At 35.5% G+C, this 23,120-nt stretch overlaps 1 protein-coding gene across 1 annotated transcript; it reads right to left on the bottom strand.

Annotated features, from left to right (window-relative positions):
- Positions 1 to 354: 354 nt before the first annotated feature.
- LOC121413667 (lambda-crystallin homolog) lies at positions 355 to 12,697 on the bottom strand. Its single transcript, XM_041606581.1, has 7 exons — positions 12,563 to 12,697; positions 11,940 to 12,021; positions 11,124 to 11,276; positions 9,597 to 9,758; positions 7,743 to 7,937; positions 2,901 to 3,006; positions 355 to 1,864 (listed from the first exon to the last, which is right to left on the bottom strand). The coding sequence occupies exons 1-7, from the start codon at positions 12,592 to 12,594 to the stop codon at positions 1,644 to 1,646; spliced, it is 951 nt and encodes a 316-aa protein (XP_041462515.1). The 5' UTR covers positions 12,595 to 12,697; the 3' UTR covers positions 355 to 1,643.
- Positions 12,698 to 23,120: the final 10,423 nt, after the last annotated feature.

A 23,120-nucleotide genomic window follows, 5' to 3' on the forward strand; every position in this document is an offset into this window, starting at 1 on the left:
AATGATGAAGTAAAATCTTGTATTAAACGGATAATGGATTTCTAATAATTTTTTTTACATGTACATGACTTGTCCATTCCCAATCAAATGCATCTCTTTGTTGTATGATAAGGGCTGGGTAATATATTGCATGAATGGATACTGAGTATCCACTCATCACCAAATCACAATTATATAACTTCCTACGAATACTTGTCTGGCGACAGGAAATGTGCTCCTTCGAAAATTGCTCCAGTATCTATTTTGTCTAAAGATGTAGGGTTAGGATTGGAATATGGTTAGGTTTATGGTAGGGTACAGTATTAAATCCACAGTTAAAGCTCGATAAGTGTGTGACATTTATAGCGGAGCAATGGTTGCCAAAGCAAATGTCATGGAACCACTTGTCTAACATTGTAACAGACCATGTTCTTGAGTTACGGGTAATGATTAATATCGCGCAGGTGTATTGAAAGGGACATGGGTAAGATATGAGAAGTGATATGGTCTGCATCTTATCTCTTCCAACCCCCATGAGTTGGATTAAATTAGGGAGGTATGCTTTTTCACTTGCACATACAGCAGCAGTTTAGGTAGGATCTTTTGTTAAAAAAAGATCGAAACCACTATTTTTTCAATATGGAAAAAATGCGTACCTACATATAATCATCTATTTATTAAGGTTTCAATGTACAAATATTTTCATACTGTGTCATATATTGCAAACCTACATAATACCAATCACCAATGTCCCCCAAAAAAAATCGCACAACATAATCAAGAACCTGAGTGGAATCATAAGTTAAGTTGATAATCAACTTTGACAGCAGAAAATTCAGAGGAAAGGTTTGATTGGAATTTTTAAAAATTGCTCTTAGCCAATCATATGCAAGGATTTCAGTAGATTAAAACACTCAAGATCACTAGCTGTTTCATGACATGCCCACCAGGAGCCAACAATATGGTATACAAATAATGAATGTGTATGCGTGCAATGGGCAGAATATTTTCATGAGATGAAAGATGTAAAGTTCCATTCAACGAGGCGTTAGCCGAGTTGAATGGAACTTTTAACCTTTCATCGAATGTAAATATTCTTTCCATTGCACAAATATTTACATTCATTATTTGTTTTATATAACTCATATAAGTTACGAAGTTTTTAAAATGTAAAAAAGGAATAAAAAAGATTAGGTTGGCCTATTTCAAACACCTTTCAACCAATCATATGGCAAGAATCTCCGTTTGAGTTATATAAAAGTTAATCAAGCCTGCTACAGCCATTTAGATTTAACATTTTCACAGTGTTCCCAACACTCTTTCTTAATTTGTCCTTTTTATTTCATAATCATGTAGAATATCATTGAATTATGGCACAAAAATCTAGATTCTCTACAGGAAAAGATGATCTGAAATCACTGTCCCATATTCATCACAGTGAATATAATAATTCATAAAATTTGAAATTCCATAGATGTAAAAATTAAGATTCTTCTTATTTTTCATCAGTTAATAATCCAATTTTGATTCTTAGGTGTTTTTTTAACAGCTTTATCCAAGCCGTCTTCAACATTTTAAGATTTTGGATTAAATGCTTTAAAAGCTCACCAATTATAAGGGAATCAAAGACTTTGGTAAGCAACAGGTTCATAATTTGATAAGGCTTATTTTCCTTCTCTTTCCAAGTCCTTCTTCAGCTTGGCAAGGGCGGCAAGTTTGGTATCTCTACCTTTGCGGTGCTCTTCCAGTTTATCCAGTGGAATCTTGGCATTCATTTCCTTCGCGATTTGTTCCAGGCCCTTCCCAGTGAAAGTTGGGGTGGGGCCGAAGTCACCGAGAACATCGTGCATGCCTTTAGTGTATCTGTCCATATAACTGTGCATGCCTATATAAAATTGAAATACAATCAATTTTTGTTGTTTATTTAATGACATTATACATAATGGAATTTACTGGGCAAACCCTTTCCTCAAGGAAAATGGTCTGAATAAACAGCCTAACATTCCTGCCAATGGCTTGTATAAAGAGGATCCCTCTCATTCAAAGAAATTGTATGAAGAAAATATATAAAAGAATTGGGAATAACGACTCATAGTTGCAACGTTTCGCCAATCGTCTTCTTTGGGCGAATGATGATCCAAATGGAGGGGAAGCCCTTATAATGTACGATATTCTAAACGTTATAAATGTATGCAACTGATTATTTATGTCTGGGACAGACGTCCAGACCTACAACATGGGGCTTGAACCTCAAAACTGTGGATCAATCTGTAACTTTCTTTAATTTAATCGAATCCCACCATGGCCTAGCGTCTTTTGGCAAGGCGTCAATCCACAATTTGCCACTCTCCACCCTGGTACTAAATGGGTACCCGGTAAAATGCGAAAGCCTATATAGTATGCCTAGCAATTGAGTCTTGGAACTCTCGTTGGAATGCTCCCCAGGGAGTGGAGAAGGTGCATACGTTGTATGCACGCATGCCAGGATCCGATGACCGGGGTAATAATATATCTGTAAAGCGCTTAGAGATGTCGCTCGCTACATTAAAATAAGCAAAAGTGGATTAATTTGTAACTTCCTAATGTAGCTTTGGCTTACAGGCACACACTACAACACCCTGTTTACAGAGACTAATACAACACATAATTCAGAATACAGATTGGTCTGTATTCTCAAAAGAGATTTCATTTGTACCTTGGTAGAAAAACATGGAGCATGCCTATTCCTTGCATTATTGTGCATCAATAAGATGCCCTTGCCAAAAGCCTGCATTCAAAATTGGACTTTTATTGAACTTTTCTTAAAAATATTGAAATAGGCGTAAGAATGCACACAATTCCGAATACTCCATGGCTTCATACCATCGCACAATTAAAACCTCTTTTGACAATACGGGCCATAATGTCTAGTTTCCGCTTACCCTCTGCATTGAGTTGCATGACTTCTAATGGACCAAGGAATGCATATCTTAAACCTAGACCAGCAGACATTACTTTATCCACATCATCAGCTGAAAGCACACCTCCCTGGAATGCAATAAGAAAATATCAAAAAGCAATGGGGAGCAGGGCACTTACATTGACGAGTGGATACCATGCGCGACCAAAAAAAAAAGTAAAAAGGATGTCTTTTTTTAAGAAAGGACATCGTACGTAGCAAGGGTAACAAAAACACTGAAATAATGAAAAAGGGTATCTATTTCGCTAGGAAAGCTACGTGTTTAGGGTAAGATTTTCGAGGGTATAACTTTTTGCCCCATCAACACTAGATGTTGACCGGGCATGTTGAGTCCGATTTCGCGCAAGGTGTGGGAGGTTGGGCCTACACCCAATGATGTTAAAACAGACGACCGACGTCGGTGACATAACTTAAGTATTGCTGTACTTGTTTAGGGGTTCAATTCAGGGAATATTTGCCAAGGGTATCATTTTGTTCCCAATACTTGTTAAGGGTAGGGTTTCACATGCCAAAACTTGTTACGGAGTATTAGGCAGGAGTAAGATTTCCAAAGAGGGGGGGGGGCATTTTTTTTCAAAAAACAGATCGATAACCCACAAAACATTGGGGGCAAGGCCCCTCCCTCCTCACTTGTATCTGCTTCTTGCTCTGAGTGCTATTATGCAAACAACATAATCAGAACTATTTTGCAATCTTCAAGATGGATTCAAGTTTTAAAAAATATTAAAAGCATTCTAATTCTTGCCTAACAGACAACCATTATCTGAATTTGAATTATTTTGGATTTAGGCTTTTATGCTATAATATAAATTAGGGCAGCAGATAACTTGTGATCTGTTAATGTGTTTGCCTTGTATCTAAAGGGGGAATTTCACAGAGTGGGGAATGCTTAGGAACGTTGCACATTTTGAATTTGCCAACTTTTCTGACGAATGTGTCAAAGTCTTATAACAGTTTGTTTGCGATGTGCAAATTTATTTGCGAACTGCTTCAAAATAGGATAAATATGTCTGTCAGCATTCAATACACATTTTTGATCAGTGGGTCTAATTGATACAGGATCCATGTGGTCATTTGGTCGCTCTCAATGGAGAATAAAAAAGAACTTGTGTGATATTGCCTTACAACCATTCATCAACTATTTTGTGAATGCAAGTAACTGTTTATAGATTTGAAAAGAAATTTAAACATGTTCAAACTTTCTTGGTGAACAGAAAAACTGTTTGCAATACTGATTACAGTTAACAAACTTTCTTGCAACCTTTTACGAACTCCGGTAAAATCTCAAATTTGCTGTGTTCGCAAGTGTTTCCCACTCAATGAGATACCTCCGTTAATCCTTTAATGTCTTACAACTCAAGTTTCAATTATGGTAAGACTCAACGTTTTAACGGGCATTTCGGTTCAAGATAATACAATGAAGACCAGGGTTCTATTGAAATTGGGGTAAGATTTCATACTCGTGTATCACATTTGCAACAAGAGCGCTTGTCAGCAGAGAAAATATCACAAACTTGAAATAGTGAATCGTAATTTTGTGATTTTGGAGACTGCTTATCTTGTGAAATACATCTCACCTCTGCTAACGGCCTCAGTAATATATACACAACAAAAAAGTCCCCCCTAAATGAAATTGCTGTAACTTTTGAACCGAATTAGTTTGAGATATGATATTTCATAGGTGGTTTTCTGCATGCATTAAGCAACTCCTGGGGAAAAACGAGATCGATCGGTTGAGTCTTGCATGAGTAATTAATTAAAGATTGAATTAAAAATGACCATTTTTAAAAGTCACAAGAGTCATTTTTCAGTTTGTTCAAATACAAAGTTGGGCAAAAGTTGTTTTCAGGTGAATTTTATAGTGTTATGCAGGATAGGTTATGCTGTTTTACTATCCATCATTCCACCACTTCAGACCAGATTTTGATATCGTATGTTCATGGTTGAGTGAGCACAATGTATTGCAGGGGCTGCGGAAGTGGGGGGGGGGGGGGCGGGCTTCAGCCCCAACTTTTTTCCAAAAGCATGTACGAAAATGGAAAAATGACCATACGATTTGGATTTTTTTGCATGCTCACCCCCCCTCACTTTTGGCTCAGTAAACCCCCCCCCCCCACTTCGAAAATCGTTCCGCGGCCCCTGAATTGTGACGTATCATCATAGGGGTTTATGGTAGTATCCTCTACAACTTGTTAGATCATGTTAAAATTTGAAAATTTTGGTGGCTCCCCCAAATATAGGCCCCTTCCCCATTTTAAAATTCTGGATATACCACTGATTTGTCCATTCATTCAACTGATCCTGCGAAATTGCTAGGAAAATACATTTATGCTGTATAGAGAGTATTCATTCCTAAGTTTTCTGTTGTGCTCGCTCAACCATGAAAATGTTTAAAGTTCGGAAAATGTGTGGTGATAGAAATGATGGATGATAAAACAGCAATTAAAGTCACATTTGAAACCAAATTTCTCCCCAATAATCACTTTATTACCCTTTAAAATGCATCTGTGACATTGAGAATACCAATTTTCCCACTTTGATGCGTGCTCACTCATCCATAAATGAACAAATCGATTTCATTTTTGCACAGAATTTTGCCCATAGGTTAATAAACAATACTGCCAAACGACATTGGTAAAGACAGCCTTGAAAAAAAGTTCCACCATATTGATTAAGAGGTTACTTATTCGTAAACATATGCATCCATAATGTACACAAGTCTATGAGAGAGGAAGTCAAAATTTTGAATTGAGGGTTTGTTTCATGGACGGATTTTGTTAATTCTGCCAACAGTTATTTCATGAAACTTCGCACATCGCTTCTGAGTAACACTATCCAAAAGTTGCGCACACCAAAATAACCCTTCGATACGGCACAGAGTGGGGCCAAGGCATTGAACTTTCTTCTCATTTGCATAATTTTCGAGTATTGTGTGCGCACTGATGCATCGGGATTTTAACAAAAATCAAATTAAATGAACTATGCAAGGAGGTTTGTGACAGATATCCATAGTTACAAATTGCATTTTTTCCAATAACGTAAAAAAGAGCTAATCACATTCAACATGTTCCTTCAAGCGTGAATGTTTAATTAAACGCCTTTGAATCATTGAAGCATGAACACAACGAAAAGGTTGAGAAAACATCATTTTCAGTTACCAAAATGAAACAATACTTGCCTATGATTTTTGAAAATCGTATTTTTTGTTTTCAATAAATGTTCATTGAACCGTGAAATGATGAATACTGTTGAAGAAACTCTCCCCAAAATAACTGTCATCATATTCTATCATTTTTATTGATAGAAACGTGTAAAATATCCAATTATAGCAAATTTGGACTTGTGTTTATTCAACCGTGAAATTTAGCCAAAAAAGTTGTATCGTCTTTTAGAAAGTACCTTTTATAAGCCTTCTGACTATTTTTCATGATGAGAATGTGGAATAAGTTCCAATAAAATGGAATCAAAGTCATGATATTTGGCTTGTGACTTTTGAAAAGTGACATTTTTGCCTTCTGACGGTGCTCACTGAAGCATGACGTAAAATACGGCCATAACATTTACTCAGAGGGTAGCTTATAAAATTACCTAGACGCTCATGTAAAAATATATTAAAAACTCGCATTGGTTTGGAAATTATTGATGTTTGTTTAACCCTATATAGCACGGGCTATTTTGAAATTGCATAGCCTGGCGGGGCCTATTAGGCCCCCCCCTCAGATCTCAGCCATTTATCGACCGATTGCGACCAAATTTGGTGTGTGGGTGTCTCATTATGTATTTTACAAAAATGCGTTATCAAATTTGTGATATTTATTATCATTTCTTATTTATCTAATTAATTATTGCACATATTCCAATTTCTTCAAGGAATTTTCATTTTTTGTAGTTTCCCATTTTTTGAGAAAATGCAATGGAATCAAGCATGTTAGTAGCCAGTCATGTAATCTAAAAGACAGCTCACTCAACTGTATTGAAATTGTATAATTATTAGATTATAATAGTAATTAATTATGCGCATATGCTAATTTTTCTTGATAATATTCTTGTTTCCTTCCGTGTTTCCAAATTCTTATGTATTTCTTTGTTTTTGATTTATTATGTATTTCTTTGTTTTGAAATCTCAATTTTTTATTGTTTTTTTTAATCTAGAATAGTTGGTGATAGCCCAAAAGAAAGTTATGTGAGGAAAAACAGAAAAAAAACATTCATCTGACAACACTTCTTGTAAAACCCATACATTGTACACACAAAAGTCGATGGAAATTGCCATTTTCGGTGACATTGGTCACGAATATGTGCTATATCTCCGCAAGTGTACCCCCGATTTTCGCAAACAGGGTCTCAAAATGTGCGGGAGATGTGAAAGAAAAAAGTCATCAAATTTCAGCTTATTATTTTTTTGCATTTAGAAATTATCGCGAAAAATGTCGAGGGGGGGCCTTAGGCCCCCCCGGGCTATATAGGGTTAAGGGGGGACTTACTCTTTTTGTTGTGTATATAATCAATGGGAGAAATTCACATCTATAAATACTTATATTATGATGATAGTCAATTGCAGAGCATGCCCTATATGCACAATATACACACACAACTTGGAATTGAAGTGAAACAGTGTTTCATGAAGCATCTAGTCAATGATTTTCGATGATAGTTCTTTTTCTTAGCCAATCAAATGCAAGGATTTCATTAGCTTACAACAATTCTCATTGAAAATCATTGACTACTTGTTTCCTGAAATGCTCCCCAGTTCACACTTAATTATTAATAAGAAAATCCCCTGGGAAGACCGACCAAACCATACCTCAACAAGCCTCCAGACCTCAGCAATAATAGCATACTGGATCCTATTGGCAGCGAATCCTGGGACCTCTTTCTTCAGAGTGACCGGTACCTGGCCAACGGCTTCCATGATGGTCCTAGTCCTATCAATCACGGACTGGTCAGTCCAGGGGGCAGGAATGATTTTTACCAAGGGTGCATGGTATGGTGGATTAACCTTGAAGAATAAAGATTACATGAGAAAACCAAACAGTTAATTTCACTACTTCCAAGAATTATATATGGAGAAGTAGAAGAAATAGGCTATCATTAAAAATAAATATTATACTTAATGGGCCCCTGTACCTGTTGCATATAAATTACCATAGTAACAATTCTTAAAGAGAAATTCCAGTAGTTGCAGTAAACACTGATTTCATGAGAAAGTCTGTAAAACAAGGCTTAATTGTCAGTATATCATCGAGGATCTAGATCTGGTACAGTTACATTAACTGAACTTTGTGAAATCTGGAAATCTACGCTGAAAAATGTTCACACCGAAGATCCCCAACACAGATAAGTGCACGTGGGACAATGTATAATTATTGCTTAGAGCGTCGGGCCCGACGCTCTACCCGAATCCTGTGCTTATTTGCTGATTTCTCAGCAAGTACACAATTTCTTCCAGAATCCTTTGGCACATGCGTTTTAGTTATACAAACAGACACTTTGGTGGTCATTTCATTGGATTCTGTAAGAACTCATTTTGATATCGTTACCAAAACTAGCATTTACCTTTAACATTAAGTAAAAATAAAGGAATTCAAGAAATTAACAAGCTAATAACTTTGTGCAACAGGGCCCAGACCATGAAATTCATCCCACCACTACCACAAGAAAATCATCATTTAAAAATTGCATAACTAAGATATTCACAGGAGATTGTGTGAAATTTTACTCATGACTTGTTGAGGAATTCACTCAAGATTTATGGTGGGTGCAACACAAAAAAATTCCTTTCTGACCAACGAAAGGCCGCTTCAAGCCACATACTACTGGATAAATAGCTGACATGTTTCTCATTGGTCTTTAAGTATGGGCAAAGGCCGAGTTGCCAAAACACTTGTCATCTAAGTCAGGTGCAGATAAACTGGATTATACACAAGGGCCCGTATTCGAAAGTCGTGTTTAACACTGTGCTAAAATTATGGGAAGCCAAACGTCAAAATTTTGTTTCCAGTGAATGCTTCTCAATCTCATGTTAACTGTGCTCTTCACTAATTCTTTAATGGTGAAGACAATTGTCATACTGATCCTTCCCAGGCAGTTAATGTTTTGAGAGTCAAATGACCTGATATATTGAACCTCTACTGTTAGAGATTTATGCAACAACTGGCCTTCCATAGTTAAACCACAGCTTAAAACCAGAGTTCAAATTGAACCCGATTTCAGAATACAGACGAATGGGTTTTAGTTTAAAGGGGCCGACTATTAAGCGAAACCAAACTGCCCCTGTAATGGAATTGTGTTATTCCAGGCTAGATCAGCCAATGATCTAAAAAAAAACAATACGCAACTGGAAATAGATTGTCCTTTGCGTTTCAGTTTCTATTCATCAAACTTGAAAAGGAAGAAAATCCAAAGCAGCTTTTGTTTTGCTTTTGCCATTCTACAATCCAGAGCTCAGTTTCATAAAGACTTGTTATAATAAGAAATGCAAGATTTCTATAAAAAAATTAGTATCAGCCAATCAGATTGAATGATTTCAGTGGCTTATAACTTATTGTAAATTTGTATTGTAACAAGTTTTATGAAACAGACCCCACATGTGAGAAACTCTTGATACAATGGGATTTTGGGGGCCTATCAAACCATCTTCACTTCTAATAAAACTTACAGGATGGGAGATGATACACTGATTGCGACGTTTAAGGTTCTCTGTGAATTTGGACGGCATGATACAAGATGTCGAGCTACTCAATATGGTGTCGTCCCCAACATGTTGCTCCATCTCACTGAACACCTTCTGCTTTACTTCAAGATTCTCAAAGACACATTCCTGGACAAAGAACGATCAATATATACCTGATCTTGCATTACAAATTACTTAAACACCTGAATATGAACATAATCTACTTCCGGTTTGGAATTATTTCCATATGTAGCAACAGTCTGCAAGTGAAAACTTCAAGAAGTTGAACTTCAGATAATAACAATCTGCCACAAATTTTATGTTTGTACTGTAATACTCATTTATTTGAGAATCTATATAAAAATTATTAAAAAGTATTAAAGCTACAATGCTTGCCTAGTATTTGTACAGCAAATATAGGAGGGGTGTTCTATTGTGTTATTTTTTCACTTAAATATGGTGATTTCCGAAATCTCCATCATTTGTGATAGTCTTCCTATTTGAGTCATTCCAACAGGTTAGGTCCATTTTTGTGACACACCAGAACTAAAATACAAAAATGTTTCATTTAAATTACCAGTAGGCAAATATCTTCCAATGACCACTTAAGCATAAAGAATTGGTGTCCGATTAATTTTTACTAAATAACATCATGTTGTACTGCAATTACAGACCTGAGAGTCTACTGCCAGTGATATATGAATGTAATGTCCATGTAGTGCTGTTAAAAAAGTTGAATTGAAATACATCGATTCCAGAAAAGATTTCACAATCAAACATGAATTACTATGGTAGGAGACCATCCTCACATTAACAAATCAAAACCTACTCAACCCTGAATTGATCTTCACTGTGAAATATAATAGTTGATGACTATGGTACATGGACATCTTGTATGGTCAGTTCCCCCTATGTCTGCACTGTCTCCCAAGTCTGCGCACCTGCGTATCTGCGCGATTCTAGTAAAAGAAGATACGCAACGAGCACAAACTTTACACATGCAATACATAGACAGGTATTCATTAAAAAATCCGACTCAAAATGGTGGAAAAATAATGAATTCAGGGCACTTCATGTGACGGCCTCAAAATGCAGCCTTTCTCATCAAAATCCCCAAATTGTGTGCAAAAGTGAATGAGTGCGCAGACATGGGGTACCATTTTTTTTCAATCTGAAAATGACTGCCCGAGGTTTTTTCCAAGAAAATCATATATTTCTTTCAAATTTTTATGAGATATTTGGCACACTAACTCATTATGATGTAAGGAACATTATCAACTGAAAGATTTTGTGAAATAAAAGAAGAAATTCATGTTAAATCTTAACTAAAATTGTTAGGTGCGCAGACTTGGGGCCCACCATCATAAGTTTTGGACCAAACCAGATGGAATTATGCATAAACCTGTCATGGACCTGGCCACAGAAGATTGTCTATTGTTCCAGGGGTGCTGTGACAATGCTCTGCACCCTCAGTAACAATAGAATAACCCTCCGTGGACAGGGCCCTCTTACCTGTACAAATGATGCTCCTGATAAAGCTTCCTCCATGCTATTACTTCCTTTAAGTAGAGCATATTGGGCCTCGGCAGACAGGGTACCTCTTAACATCCCTGATGCAGTCAACTCCTCTAGCTGTTCCTTGATCAACTTCAGGGCATTGCTCACCTGCAAGAAAGAAAAAAGAATTTGAAAATAGACTTAGGACTGGAAATAAGAACATTTTGATTTTTATAGTAAAAATTATCATAAATAATAATATACATACCATGTTAGATACAATCGAAACATCCATATAAAGGGTTAAGTTTGGGTTTTTTTTGTCTTTCCTTACTGTTTAAATTTGTTGGTTTCAATATCCTTTAACATTGTTTGGCATTGTAACATAATCAACATATTTATTCAGATTGTCCTTTTCATAGGATGTAGAAGTACAAGTCATAACACAAAAGGAACAACAACTAATTAATTACTGATAATGTCAATTACACAAATTAAAAACAAGGGCTATATGCAAAATTATTAACATTATAATCTATTGGGTGACTGATTTTAAGACTTATTTTGTCTTCTTTGGCTCCCCCACAGTAATTTACATTTCTTTGTACTAGTATTACTTTTGATTCACTTCCCTTTTTCAATTATGTTTGTTTCCTATATTGTACATATTTATAATTTTTTTTATATCATTGTGGAAAAAATAAAATAATCATAATTTATTAACAATAATGGTAATTTATTTATATATAAAAAGCAAAACAAAAGCAATATTCAGATAGAAAATATTCCTAAAGAAAAGCATTGCTGCATATTCACAGCAGACCAACAAACCTGAGAGGGCTCTATATCAAATATTGTGACATTGTATCCAGCACTGGCAAAGATCATCGCCCAGCTCCGCCCTATCAATCCACTATATTGAGGGAGAAAACAAAAAGGGGAAAAATTGTATAGGCTTTAGCTGAAATCAAATGACGTAAAAATTAGCTTGCTGATCGTCGACAGCTAGACTCAAGGTATACTGTGCGCGACGTTTACTGTGATTATTGCCTTTGACGATCGACAGCACATCGATAGAAACTGATGAGCGTCACAATATGAATGAGTATAACATTGAAAAGAGTCATGGAACATGCATTTAAGTTTTAACAAGAAGAAATTAGTTAGCAAACACAAATTTATTATTATTACCAACATCTACTCAGATTCCAGATGAAAAAAGCAAATAATAATAACTTAGAATTTACGCATGACACAAGAAAAAATCACACAAAGTCTTTCTTACATCTATATTAATCAAGAATATCGACACCCGTCCAGAATCATGATGTAATATATTTTTCATGCACAAAAATAATTGTGCTTCGATTTTGTGGAGGGGAATGCGGCATGCAAAGCCAAATCGCGCGTACACTCAAACGTATTTTTAAATATAATAAAAAAAAACACTTTACCTTCCCACTATGCTAATTTTCTGATTTTCCATTTCGCTTGATATTGAAGCTTTATTTAAACACAGAGTGCAGAAAGAAGGAAATTCAACGTGACTTCTAACGTTACGCGTTCACTGCATGCACCGTACCACCACCAGCCTCGGGATCGCTCGCTGTAAATGTTTTGTCTTGTGTGGAAATTCAAGTATCATAAGTTTTTTTTTGTTAATACTCACACAGAAAACAGGGTCAAAAAGACTAACAAATTGATTAGAAACGTGAAAATAATATTTATTGAAAAAATAAAATTTTCATATCTAAAATACTGTTTTACAACGAATAACTTGAACAAATAAAACATCCGAATACAGAAAAAAATTATAGCTATATCTCAATAAAGACTAAATCTGACAACACGATCAGCTGATGGTTAACGCCCACTTATTAATGCCAAAGTTATAAAGCCCACCAGAATCAAGTGAATATAAACTTTATGGCACTTGCATACCTCCCCCAAAGAAAAGAAGCTTCCCTAAATTATTATTCAACGTTATGCTTTTCATTGAATTTCTTAGAATAGGCCTATGTGACTTTTAATTTCAGTATTTTCCGCTAAATCCGTATACATACGGCCCGACATACGGTATAGCATAAGGACGAAATACTGTATATTTTTTCCCGGATTTTTTTTCATTCAATTTGATGCGAATTTGAATTTATTGTCGATCCGAGGAGCAAATGCCAAACACATGGGGGCAAGGTGAGACAAGATTGGCAGGGGTGTCGATCCATTTTTCAGATTGGGGGGGGGGCAAAATCATGAATCAATTTTCCAAAGGCGATCACATAAAACAAACAAACTCACACAAACACACGCACCTATGCCTATATATTTATGTTTACATATATATATGTACATATATACACAAACACACACACACACACATATATATATCCCATCAGCAGATTAATGCGAGCGCGAAGCGCGAGCTGAAAATTTTGATATTTCGATATGAAAAAAATTGAGTTTTTAGTGGACGTTTTTAATAAAGAACAAGATATATGTATCCAAAAAAAGATTATTGCAAATCGAAGTAGGAGTTCTTTTGAGGTTTAGAACTGAAAACGGGACCACATTCACCTATTTAATCATGGAAAGTATGGGTTTTTGTTACAGAAATGATGCGAGGGCGAAGCGCGAGCTGAAATTTTGTTATATTCCAAACTGAAAAGTGGACATTTTGAGCACGATTTTAGACGAAAAACGAGTTTTGTATCTCAATCTCGCTTGCTGATTTCTGTGCCGTAACATTACAATTATATTTTATTTATTGGGGGGGGGGCAAAACGATATGTTTGCCCCCCAATAATTTCATTGGTGGGGCGATCGCCCCCCTGCCCCCCCCCCCCCATAATCGACGCTCTGCATGAATCAACGTTCCAAAGGCGTTTGATCACACGAACTCACACATACAAACACACACACACATATATATGTCATATATATATATACATTTTGATGTTTTGATCAGAAAAAAATGAGTTTAATGGAGGATTTTAATAAAGAACATGGTATATATTCAACAAAAGATTATTGCACATCAAAGTGAGAGTTCTTTCGAGGTTTAGAACTGAAAACAGGACATTTTTTTTTACACCTATTTAATCATGAAAAGTATGGGTTTTGCTACCTAAATGATGCGAGCGCGAAGCGCGAGCTGAAATTTTCTTGGTATTCCAATGTAAAAAGCAGACCTTTTTTAGCACGATTTTAGATAAGGAGCAAGTTGTACGTGTATCTCAATCTCGCTTGCTGATTTCTGTGTAACATTATAATCTTATTTTACTTTTTGCACATGCGGAATTATGGGGGGGGGGCAAAACAATGTTTGCCCCCAAATATTTTCATTGGTGGGGCGATCGCCCCCTGCCCCCCAGGATCGACGCCTCTGAAGATTGGTATTATATAACAGTACTACTCTAATATTTTTTGTTATTTGTTGCTAAGGATCGTATTTATGGATACCAATCGGCTGCATGGTTCAATGTCCAAAAAGTTCACAAGAAAGCAGGGTTTATATCACGATGTATTTAGAAGAACAAATAAATACAAGCAGATGATATTACTACAACAGGCAAGGGTGGCCAATCCCTTTTGTATTTTTCAAATAGAGGAGGGAAAAAATAAAAGAAAGAAAGTGAAAGAGAGGGAGAAAAGAAAGAAATAAGAACATACAATAAAGATATGTGTCGTTTTATCCCCTAAAAAGTGAATCTCTCCAACGCCCCCCCCCCCCCCGGCTTGGTTGCCTCGCTCCCTCGCTGAGTTATCACTATTCGCAAGAATGCCTTTAGTTAAGAGCTTATTCTTTTTATAGCACATTTCAAGTTTGGATAAATCCACACCGTACAAAGGGTTTTTTGTTTGACATTATTACATGAAACGATTATCCATTGGTGATTACAAAAAAAGAAAAGAAAATGGAAATAGATCAAGCACACGCTTCCTGAAATGGAAAGAGCGGATAGGGAGATATAAAGAATGAACTTGAAGAAAAGATAGAGGAGGAAGTGACAAGCGAGAAGAAGAGCAAGAAGACGAAGAATAATGATAAGAAAAAAGAGGAAGAAAATGGAGAAGCAGGAGGAGAAGAAGAAATAGAAAACGAAGGGAGTGGAATGAATTTTTTTTTGTAAATTAGATGATATTGCATTATAGGCATTTAATGGAAAAAATTATAATAAAAAAAAAAATCTTTATGTTACTGCCATTTATATACTTTCTCCATCACAGTATATTCTCCAGGTTAACTTTGATGTTTTCCTTTGGCCTTGATTAACAACAAAAAAATTGTATCGTGGAGTTAGAATAAATACTAATTTCACTATGATACTACATCGGCATTACGATGCTCTTCCAAAGGTCTCATACTTTGAAATTTAACAAAATAACAAAATTGTTTATTTAAAAGTTCATGATTATAAAAATATTCAAGATTTGCACTCAACGCAAATTTCGATACAAACGAATCTTCAGAATCTTCGGGAAACTTCATGTTGAGCACATGTTATTCAAAGACAAGGAGCACAACTGATCTGTGCCGGGGTTTTATCAAATTTTCTCTTAATTTGAGAACTGAAAACAATCCTTGGTTTTGATTGGTTGGTTGATTAGTTATCCGGCTATCACTTTGGTAGGCTTAATATCAGTGCCGGATAATAACAATTCGTCAGTGCTGGCAACTGTCATAAAACTGTTTCCAGGATTAACTTTATACCCCTCAAATTTAGATTGCACTCAGCGGCGCCCCCCTTAAAAATTCATGACTAAGAAAAAAAAACAGAGAAAAGCAAAGAGAGAAGGTAGAAAATGATATTATTTCGAGAATATTACATGTATTTCAAAATCTATCACAAGATTGGATTTTGTAATAGAAATGTCGAAATTTTTGCTCGCTCGTAACTCTTAAAAATTTTGCCCGATACTTCGATCTTGCGTCCTCAAAATTGTTGACTCATTACGCCACTGAGTGTTCTGAATTTATTCACACTTTATACGACAAATCAAATGGGGAAATGCGTAAATGCGCGAATCGTCTATTACTTTCGATCAAATCGCGCGGATATTTATGGTTTCCGCAATCACCGCAGAAAGCAACATTTTGCATGCAATCAAATAGGGATCTCAGCAAAATTTTGCCATGCCCGTCGTTAAGGGGCGAGTCAGGGGGCAACGGGCAGAAACCTTGTTAACTATGCCCGTTGCCCTTGGTTACCACCTTAGTTTTGTTGTTTTGAAGGCATGGTCGTTTACATGACCTCAGTTTTGACCAATCAGAGGAACGGATTATTCGACATTCTTAAAGAGAGGTTTATAATACTGTCTAAGTTATGTCATTTCAAAAACTTAACCTTAGGTTAAGATTTGATGTTGAGGCCGTCACCGCCGCCGCCGTCGGAAAAGTGGCGCCTATAGTCTCGCCGCTCTGCTACGCAGGCGAGACAAAAAACATTGGGTAAAATTTTAACCAGCACGAGGGTATATGTCCAACCAATTTGGGGCAGTACTTTACCCAATGCAGCAATTACTTTAGAATGGGCAAAATTTTCATCACATTATATTAACAAATATGCCCCAAAGAAATGCCCAATGTTGGCTGGACACATAATTACCCTCATGGAGCATAATTTTTTTTAGAGTGAATGTCGAACGAGGTGCAAACCATAAATACAAATGTATGTCTAATAGTGATACCAGGAACGCAAATACATAGGAATAACTTGCGTGTGATATATTTATACCATCAGAATTTCTACATCCGAGGCCACAGACTAAAGCCAAAAGTAGACAACATTGAACGAAAGTATGGGGACCGCACACTCATCGAGCTGTGGCCGCGTCTTCTAGCGGTTATACCGAGGTTGTACCGCGGTATTGACAGCATCGTTCCTACCTTACTTCATGGTGACCTCCACGGGGGTAACGTCGCGGAGACAACGACGGGGCAGGTGGGATACTTCGAAATGCTCATAAAGTTCATAAAGTTTATTTCACATTCGTACATGAAAGATGTCAAAGACATCACATTAGGAAATCACAAAACATCAGAACAGAAAGCATAGTACAATATATACATGTATATATATATATATATGTGTATACATATAGTATGAAAGAAATGAATCAAGGTTCCCAGAGCTATCTACCCTTTTGGAAAATTGGTGATGCCGAAAAAAATGTCTCTGCGGCGACCCTGATCCGATTGACCGTCAGATAGTAGACAGACTTTCGACACCATACCAATTATATAATTTCCTTTGTCGGGTGAAGGTGGGTTTTGAACAATGCCAAGCCAATATCACACAATATTTTAAACAAAAAGAGTTGCCAAAGCTGTAGAACATTTACTTCAAGCAAATGATTTATAATAGTCCTGGGGCCCGTTGCAGAAAGAGTTGCAATCGATCGCAACTCTAAAAATCATGCGCAACTTGATTTTCAAACAATCAACAGCGCGCATTTGGGACTTGCGTTTGATTTTTTGACTTGCGTTTAAACGCAACTCTTTCTGCAACAGGCCCTGAGCAGCTAGGGGGGATGTTAAGACCATCTACCCTGATGACGATTTCCTCCCCAATAGTGAACTAAGACCTAAATTCTACCAAATAAACATGTCATACAGAATAACAGTTCTCTTACTTTGCTCCCTCTAGCTTTATCTTGTAATATCCATGTACTCCTACCAACGGAAAAATGATACGCATACGAACGTGCCAAAAGACCACTAGTGACTTTTCATGTTCGTAATAGGTCCATGTTCTTCCATCCCTCATCCTTCTCCCATTCTCAATGCATTTTTTTTCTGTCTCCTTGTTTCGATCTCTTTATTTTTTAGTGACATACGATCCCGCTTGTTTCTACGGGCATCACGAGTTGGACCTTGCTGAGACGCGAGACTTTGTCGACTTCAACCAAGATTTCTACCCAGCCTATTACCGATTGGTTCCCAAAGCAGAGGGTTTCGACGAGAGGGAAAAACTCTATAAAATATTCCATTACCTCAACAACCGGTAAGAAAAGGACACAGGTTTGACATATAGAATGTTCTTTTTATACGTTAATACATAGTTCCCTCTTTCATGAATCGCCCCACACAGAGATCTTAATCGTGTAACAATCTTAGTGATAGTGTCAGATCGTATCAGATCAGTCGTGGCAATCATACTGATTACAAAAAAAAAATAAGAATGGTTCGAAAATTCTCGCTATTAGTTATACGGAAGGTAAATCGTGGTATTTGGAACGGATCGCACAATAGTAGTAACAAAGCATTAATAGTTATGCACAGTGAAAAATAAAATAAACAAATTAAAGCTACTTTCATTGAAACGTTTAAATAATAGGGATTTGGCCCACTCTATCTACCCAAACGCAATGGCAAAAAGAGACAAACCATTTTGGGGGAGGCATTCTTAGCATATGGGGCAAATTTTTGAAATAATTGGCAAGCAAGTGAAAACGTTGACCTTTTAAAAATGAAAATTGAATTTGGTGATAGTTTTATACATTATATTAGAAATATATTTCACGCCTTTCCGTTCCTTTACTTCCTCCTTTTCTTCTTTTTTTTTTCTTCTTGATCTTAAACCCTTTTTTTGGGGGGGGGGAGGAGGGGGAGAGGGCAAGTGCCCAAAGCCCCCCCCTACACCTATTCGCCAGTGCTCACATCTATCCTAGCTAACCCATGTTCAATATTATGCTAAACTTTTCTAATATTTCACTCTCTTATTTTTTCTTTTCGCCTATTGTTTCAGGAGTCACTTTGGACCCAAATAAAGACAAAGTAATAACGCTCATCGGCGAGCTGGTGGAAAAGTGACAATGTACTGCTTTATATGTATATTCTACATATAGAATACTGATATGCAAATTATACAGTCTAATATAAAACATGGTATTGCATTTTAATACATCTTATTGCGAATATGATATCATATCGTCCTTATATCAATGTCGAGTAGATATGTTATGTATTTCTCAATCATCTTGAAGTATTCAATTGTATATGTAATTGTGTATTTAATTGTGCCATTTTCATTTTCATGCTGTCAATAATCCTGTCATGGTTGCAATGAATAAATAATGATATCCTGTATATCTATAATATTCTATCATAGTTGGATAATTCTTCAGTATCTAATTGTTTTATTTCGGAGAAGTTTACTTTTTTTAATAAACTATAAAGTCACAGACACGTCCCCTTTTTATACAAAAATATAGAAAAAAATAATCTATCAATTAATTGCTGTTTGGGGAACTTGGTTTTGAACGAAATTAGACAAATAATTTAAATCGAAAAAAAACCTTCGCATATAATCATTACCATGCTTCTGCCCTGTTTAGAAAACTGAAGTCTCTTTATATTTTTTTGTTTACTTTATTTCTCTATTGCACTGATTGGTTTCATTTTTTTTCAGAATGAACTACTGTTAATGTCCATGAAATGTTCATCCTCAACCACCACTGAGATACATATAACGTTTCTTGAAAATGTTTGCTCATAATATACATGTACGTAATACTATGTGAAGCACAATAGATGCATCATCATTATTGGGTTACAAGCTGAAATAATAATTGTATTTCATTACAATTTATAAAAGTACTGTTCAAACTTTTCGTGGCAGCTCAGGAATATAATATGCTGCGTAGTTGTGATAAGCAATTCATTTTCAAAATATCTTCATTCCTTATCTCTATTTACTATTACATGTATGCACCGCTTTTGTTCCAATTTACCGATAGATATTTCATGTTGTTAGTTATTGATATTTTTGAGAACGGTATATAATTTCTTCGTCTTTTTCTTACTATCATTATTCTTCTTCTTCTGTTATCTTCTCTGTTGTCTTTTTCTTCCCCCTCTCACTTTTCCCTTCTTCTTCTTCCTTTTTTTCTTCACCTCCCCTCTTCACGTTTCAATGACTGCCTTGTAATATTTCATTGATGCTTCTGTTCCATATATATTTTTCGTTAATCACTGATTTTACAATGTTTACTTTGTCAATTGTATGTTCCACACGGCCCCAATGGAAATCAGTCTGTGAACTGTTTGGGCTTTTTAACCGTGTATAAATAAAATAAATCTTATCTTATATCTTGTCTATATTTGGTTAAAATCATATTGAAGTACTTGCCATATTTTTCTTTTGATGAAATACATACAAATTAAGGTCATTTTACGTGCACATATATAAAATATGTACTAATTGATAAAATTCTCCTTTCCAAATGTATATAATTCTTTTTGTATATAGGGTACGATACTTCTGATTTAAAAGTACATTTCAACCCATTTGGTATCCTACTCCTAATTGTCTTATGCATGCTGATTTCTTGTAGTTGCAATATTACTGATGTATCAAGAATCAGCACTTCCAAGCCAGGAGTTACCTACCAACAAACAGTTTTTTCATTATTTGTTTTATCATTCCTTGTCATTTGTTAATTTGCCCTCCATGCATTTTCCTTTAATTTTCGGTAGTTGCATTTTGTTAATTCTATGCAACTGTTTAACTTACATGTACTTATTTTTGTCTACGTATCCAGCACTTGGAAACAATGCATATTAAGCACTTCATAAATGTTGTTCATTATTTATTATAATTTTATTTAATATACTCTTAACAATTTGGCCAAAGCTTTTAGTAACACTCAGATATAATATTAATGTTAAACAAAACATTGAACAGTATGGATTATTCCATACTTCCATTTTATTCTTCTCAATGCCAATTCATTTGTCCATGAAGTTTCATCAAGTGTTATTAAAAGTATTCATTAAGAGTTTGAAGAGCCCCTGCAATCTAAATTTAAGTTGATTATTATTGCTGCTCAGTCGTAAATGTAACTCGTATGTTGCTGTATGAATATTCATATATATTTCATAGATTTTTACAATATTTTAAAAAAGAACATTACTAAACTTTTGAAGCCACACACTTTTTAAGAGGATAGAACTAATAGCAAGTTGAAAATATTCATTCGAAAATTTAAAAATCTTAGAAACATATTTGAATACTCAAATAACATAGGAGTCATATTTCACAATTTGCATCAATAAAGAATAAAGTTCAATTTGAGTTGCAGCGACCCTTTAAAGGGGAATCCTGCCTTGGTCATAAAATGTTGTGTTGGAAAGTAGAAAAATTATGAAAGTTTGAAAGAAATCGGACAAGCAATAGGAGAGCCTATGGTTGCTCTAAAATTGAGATCCCTAAGACTATGTAGATTTAAAATTTACAACTGGAGGCAAGAAAAATATAATTTGAAGTAAAACTTTTGAAAAAAGAGATATTAGCCTTTTTATGTATTGGAGTACTTGGAAGAGTAGTCCTTGCCTTACATCACTACATCACAAATGCGGCGAATTTGAAGTTTCCATGGGAATAATGATTATCAATTTTCACAACTTTTGAAAATTCATAACTTTCTTAATGTTAGTCTGATATTGTTCAAACTTTCGCCTATCAACTTGTCTGATTATTCTTTTTCCTCTAAGAACAAGTTTCTATTTGGGTTGGATTCCCCATTAAGGATGTTCATATTTCCATGTTAGAAAATAGAAATAATAAATCAATAAATGTTATACATTGAGACGCATTCATCAATATTGCTTACATCTGAAAATAGAGATTTGGAACCAAAATGCTATATCTGACATTCTAAAGCTTGGTCAATGATTTTAGAATATATACATGTATGGAAATGAGTAATAACATTTAGATGTTTGTGCGTAGCCACATTTCCATGCAACCCTTACTTTAATACGGTAAGTTAATATGGATTTGTTGAAGTCTAATCCTAAGTCACTTTAGTGAAGAGGGTGATCAATCTCCAACAAACATCATTATTACAGGTAACATTTTGAGGATTGATATAATAAAACTAATACTCAGTTTTTATATACTACAATTACAATTAGACTCTTAGCACTCTAAAAAGTGTAATAAGACAGAAAGAAATAAATGATGTAAAATGATGTAATAAGCTGATACTGAATTTCTAATGACAGAATAAAATCTTCTATGTGACTTGCACATTCCAAATCAAATGCATCTCTTTGTGGTATGATAGGGGCTGGGTAATATACTGCATGAATGGATACTGAGTATCCATTCATCACCAACAGTAATATCACAATTATATAATTCCCCATGAATACTTGTGTGGTGATGCAACATTTGCTCCTGTAACAATCGCTCCGGGCTTTATGTCATCTAAGATTTAGGGTAAGGATTGAAATATAGTTTTATGTTAGGTTTAAGGATAGTTTTAGGATTGGGGATAGTGTTAAACACAGGGTTAAAGTTGGTCATTTGATTAATGTGTGGAATTCATATCACAGGAATGGTCACCAGAGCAAATGTCATGGTACTTGTCTAACATTGTAACAGACCATTTTCTTGAGTTACGGGTAATAATTAATATCACATAGGTGCCTTGGATGAGACAGGGGAGGGAAATGAGAATATGGTCTGCATCTTATCTCTTCCGACCCCCATGACTTGGATTTAGTTAGAGAGGTATGCTTTTTCACCTGTACATACTGCAGCAGTTTAGATAGGATCTTTTGTTAGAAAAGGATCAAAACTGCCATTCTTCAATATACCATGAATATTGATAAATTGTGTACCTGATCATCTATTCATTAAGGTTTCAATGAAAATAATTTTCATATTGTGTCATATATTGCGAACCTACAAAATACCAAACACCAATGTCCAAAAAATCGCACACTGTAATCAATAACCTGAGTGGAATCATAAGTTAAGTTGATAATCAACTTTGGAAGCAGAAAATTCAGAGGAACAGAATGATTGGAATTTGAAAAAAATTGCTCTTAGCCAATCATATGCAAGGATTTCAGTAGCTTAAAATACTCGAGATCACCGACTGTTTCCTGAGATGCCCACCAGGAGCCAACAATATGGAAGTTAATCAAGCCTGCTACAGCCATTTAGATTTGACATTTTCACTGTGTTCCCAACACCATTTCTTAATTTGTCCTTTTTATTT

The sequence above is a fragment of the Lytechinus variegatus genome, chromosome 4, assembly GCF_018143015.1.
Source record: "Lytechinus variegatus isolate NC3 chromosome 4, Lvar_3.0, whole genome shotgun sequence".
Classification (NCBI taxonomy): domain Eukaryota; kingdom Metazoa; phylum Echinodermata; class Echinoidea; order Temnopleuroida; family Toxopneustidae; genus Lytechinus; species Lytechinus variegatus.